The 4045-nt window shown below is 34.8% G+C and overlaps 1 protein-coding gene across 1 annotated transcript; it reads right to left on the bottom strand.

Annotated features, from left to right (window-relative positions):
- Positions 1–945: 945 nt before the first annotated feature.
- On the bottom strand, positions 946–3066 carry LOC120078418 (protein HAIKU1-like). Its single transcript, XM_039032688.1, has 2 exons — positions 2885–3066; positions 946–2789 (listed from the first exon to the last, which is right to left on the bottom strand). Exon 2 carries the CDS (start codon positions 2401–2403, stop codon positions 1447–1449), a length of 957 nt encoding a protein of 318 aa, XP_038888616.1. The 5' UTR covers positions 2404–2789; positions 2885–3066; the 3' UTR covers positions 946–1446.
- Positions 3067–4045: the final 979 nt, after the last annotated feature.

The raw sequence follows: 4045 nt of genomic DNA, 5'->3' as shown, positions 1-4045 counted from the left end.
ATGCAATCCCCTTCCAGAATAATAGCAAATGCAAATGTACATTGATCTTATTAGAAATTATAAGAGCCCCTTTCTCACTGAGAAGATAGTCAGTCATCCTGGCAGTCGTCGAAGAAGATAGTCGTCCTTGCATCCAATTTTGCACTCGCCAATCAAAACCAAAGTAGTCAAACATCCTTCCAGTTATCAGAGAAAATAATGCAGTTGTCGTCTGTCGTCCTTCTGGTTGCCAATCAAAATCAAAGTAGTCCACTGTTCTTGCAGTTGCAGTCGTCATTAACTGTCATTGGTTATCTTACGATGGAGAACCCTAGCAGTCGCCATCGCTTGAAGTCGTGGTTCGGGTTCCTAAACTCTTGGAGTCAACTACTGTTGTTTGGATACTTTGAAGGGAAAATGAAAAGACCTAGAATATTTTTGTAACTAATGGATATATGAGAAATAACCAGCTTGAGGGAAATGAGTTTTATATAATTACAAAAAACCACAAAGGACAAAGCATTAATTTGAGCTTATTGGAATAAGTAGCACTTTCACTTTTAGAGTTAATAATTAAACATTTATTTTTTTAAATAATTGAAAATATAAAAAAAATCCATTAGAAAATGACTATCGCTAATAGACTCTTATTAGTGATAGACTCTATCATTAAAAAATTCCTATTAGCAATAGATCTAAATTTTGCTATATTTACAAATTATTTTGCATTGTACTATTTTTGTTAATATTTTGAGCTTGATTACTATATTTGCAATTGCTTGGACATGATCAATATTTTTGCATTATGTTATCAGTTACAATAATGATTAGGAGAAATCAATAAAACCCGATCCAGCAAGTCTTCAGATTTCAGTTTCTTGGCCACCAAAAAAAAGAGAGAAAAAGTTGCTCATGACAAAGTGAAGAAACAACATAATGAAAGATAAGACGGCGACAAAGGAGTAATTTCCCTCAGCAAAGTGATTGTAGATCAAGCTATGTACTTCCTTGAACAGAATAACATACAGTAAACATCTGATTTCTCAACTTTACAGTTCAACAAAAGTTCAATGAATTAAATGAAAGAAAATCAAACTGGCTATAATCCACAACTACATCATGATAACAAATCTTCAACTAAAATGTATGTGGGTATTTAGCTTCTATGATTCTACACCTACCAGGCTACAGCTCTCTTCCCATTCAGTACCAGTCCAATGGCCTGACCTCTTCATCATTACTTAATGATAACCTCTTTAACAGAGGCTTTGTTTTTCCTTTGATAGCTCTCACAGTTCATATAGGATCCATAAATTGATCAAGCTGCAAAATGGGTGTAGACAAAAGCAAAACAAAGAATGTAAAATAAACAACAGACAGTACAAACAACCAAAATGGTCTATTCCACCACCTCTACGCGTTACAATCTTTAATGCAGAAGTGGTAAGATAAGTGTGCAAAGTAGGACTACCAATCCCTCCATCTTGGACTTAGTAGAGGGAATAATCCTGATGGAGATAATGGAAACATAAGGCCAGGAGAAAGCGGAGGAGGCCCAGGACCTAAAATCCCTGGTTGAGCCATGGGGGAAAATGAAAAATTAGGACTCAGAGGTGGAGGAAATCGAAATCCAGGTGAAAGCAATGGATAAGGTGACTGTGGTGACAACAAATTCAAGTAACTAGAAGGAGAAGGCACGTGAAACTGTGTAGGGGAGGGAAAATTTGCAGGACTATTTGATTGGATGGGAGGAAAATTAGGAAGAGATGGTACAGGACCACCATTTGTACTAGAAGGCGCAGTGGGCATGGCTGCGTTGGGTGGTAAACTAGAGGGAGCCACTTGGTTTTGAACTTGACCAGGAACTTGAGCTTGTGGCAATGGTTGAGCCTGGTTTCCTATTCCAGGTGAATCAACTGCTGAGCTTTGAAGATAACGCATGTAAGCAGATATTGGAGAATCAGCAGGCTTTGGCCAAACTGAGTCTGCTGGTATCGATTGAGGCAATTGTGTAGGTGCTGGCTGCCCTTGAAACATTGCTGATGACTGATCACATCGTGCAGGCCTAAACTGGCCATTGTAATAAGGAACCTGTGGCGGGGCTATCGAAACATGGACCGGAGGTGGAACACGAGGCCGATTTATCGGTGCCAATGGGGGAGGTCGTATCTTTTGCAATCTTAAGCTTTGTTGTTTAGCTGCTGGATTTTGAGGTGGTCTAGTAGATGGCTCTTGTGAAGAACCAGTCAGCTGCTGAACAATATTCCGAAAATCATTTTTGTTTATATTGTAAACCTGTGGCTGAGGTTGTTGTGATGAAGGGATGTTACCAAAATTAGGTTGGTGCAATGGACTCTTTTTTATATTCTTCCCTATTTTGTTCACACCCAATACCTCATTCTGTTTATTCTTTGAGTAATCCATAACCAGAAAAAGAGCTTACAATCAAATACTCATATTCCACAACTCTGAGTAGATCAAACTCCAGGAGATTTCCTTGGAGGAGAGACAAATCTATAATATAAGTCCAACCCTCAACCTACCACACTCTTGCAAACATTCTCAAACCTTCAACCAACCCAGTTAATTCATTCAAGCACAAAGCCGCCAAATGAAGAGAAAATAGTAAACTACAAAGCAGAAATTGAAAAGGGGTTAAAGCCTAACGTAAGAACTTTCTAAAATCTCAATCTCAACTTAGGACAACGGGAAAGCCCAGTAATGCAAGAACTGAATTCCACCCAACAGAAGAGATAAGGAACTAGAAGAATCAAGGGTATACAATTTGGAATTCATAGAAAAGCAAATCCCTGCGAGGAAATAGTTACGGATTCGCAAAGTAAGAAGAAAAAACAAGTAAAGTAGGCAGAAAAAGAGTTGGCGACAAGGAAAAAGAGGGAAAAACCTTGACCAGAAGAATAGAGATGATGAGAAAATTCAAAATTGCTTTGGATCCTTATCTAATCTGCCGAAAATTGTCTCGAACAAGAATGAACAAACAGATAAACTCGAAACCCTAGAGATGGATGGAATGGAAAATGCCGATTTGTTTTTTTAGGGAAATGAACCAACAAATAGTTGACTATTGGTTTCAAGTTATAGCATTTTGTTTAATTAAGCGTAACTTACAATATTAAATCAAAATTAATTTATTTTCTAAAAACAAAAATTCATGTTATATCTGTCTTTATCTGTCTTTTTCTCTTTTCTCTTAATTGTTGTATCAAATAGATTGTATGTGTCTGTCAAAAAAAAAAAAAAAAAAAAACTTTATTTGTAGCACATTATTTATTCTAATTAGTTTTTTAATGCATCTATTTCTTCCTGATATGCGAGTTGGAAGAATTCAACATCTGATTTTAAAATTAATAATACAAATTTATGTTAATTGAGCTTTGTTCATGTTAGTTTCTTACTTTATATTTGTATCCTTAAAAATATGATAACTGGTTAATAAAATTATAATTTAGTAATAAGAATGCAATCTAGTGATTTAATAAATTTTAAAGATGCTTAAATATGTCAATTTGAGTTTAATTCAACTAATTAAAGTATATATATTTGAGCCAGATATGAGTTTCATATTTTGCTCCTGCATCTTAAACTTTAAAATGATAAAAAAAAAGAAAAAACTTAAATCTAATGGACGAAATCATTGACTAGGGATGAGCCATTATCGGTGGAAGTCGATTTTTCGATCAAACCACCATCAAACTGACTTCCACGGTCAAAGAGCTAAAAATCAACGGGTCGGTTTTGGCTTTTTTCCCTTTTTATTTTTTTAAAAATTAAAATTTTCCTTATTTAGTATTCAAACTTTTTAAATTATTAATTATTCCCTTTTTTTTATTTTTTATTAAGAAATTTGGGTTTGAGATTAATCATTTGTGAATCTTTGTTTTCCTCCCTATGAATTTAGTTAATCAATTTGGGTTGCGATAAGTTTTTTATATTTAATATTATGGATGTCTTAGTATAGGTCAAGTTCGAAATATAGATATTGATGGAAATATCGAGGTCCCAATTTTATGGAAATGTAGATGGAAATTTTGGAAAAATTATGGAA

Source organism: Benincasa hispida, chromosome 5, assembly GCF_009727055.1.
Source record: "Benincasa hispida cultivar B227 chromosome 5, ASM972705v1, whole genome shotgun sequence".
NCBI classification, from domain to species: Eukaryota; Viridiplantae; Streptophyta; class Magnoliopsida; order Cucurbitales; family Cucurbitaceae; genus Benincasa; species Benincasa hispida.
This window is presented reverse-complemented; position numbering and strand designations above follow the sequence as displayed.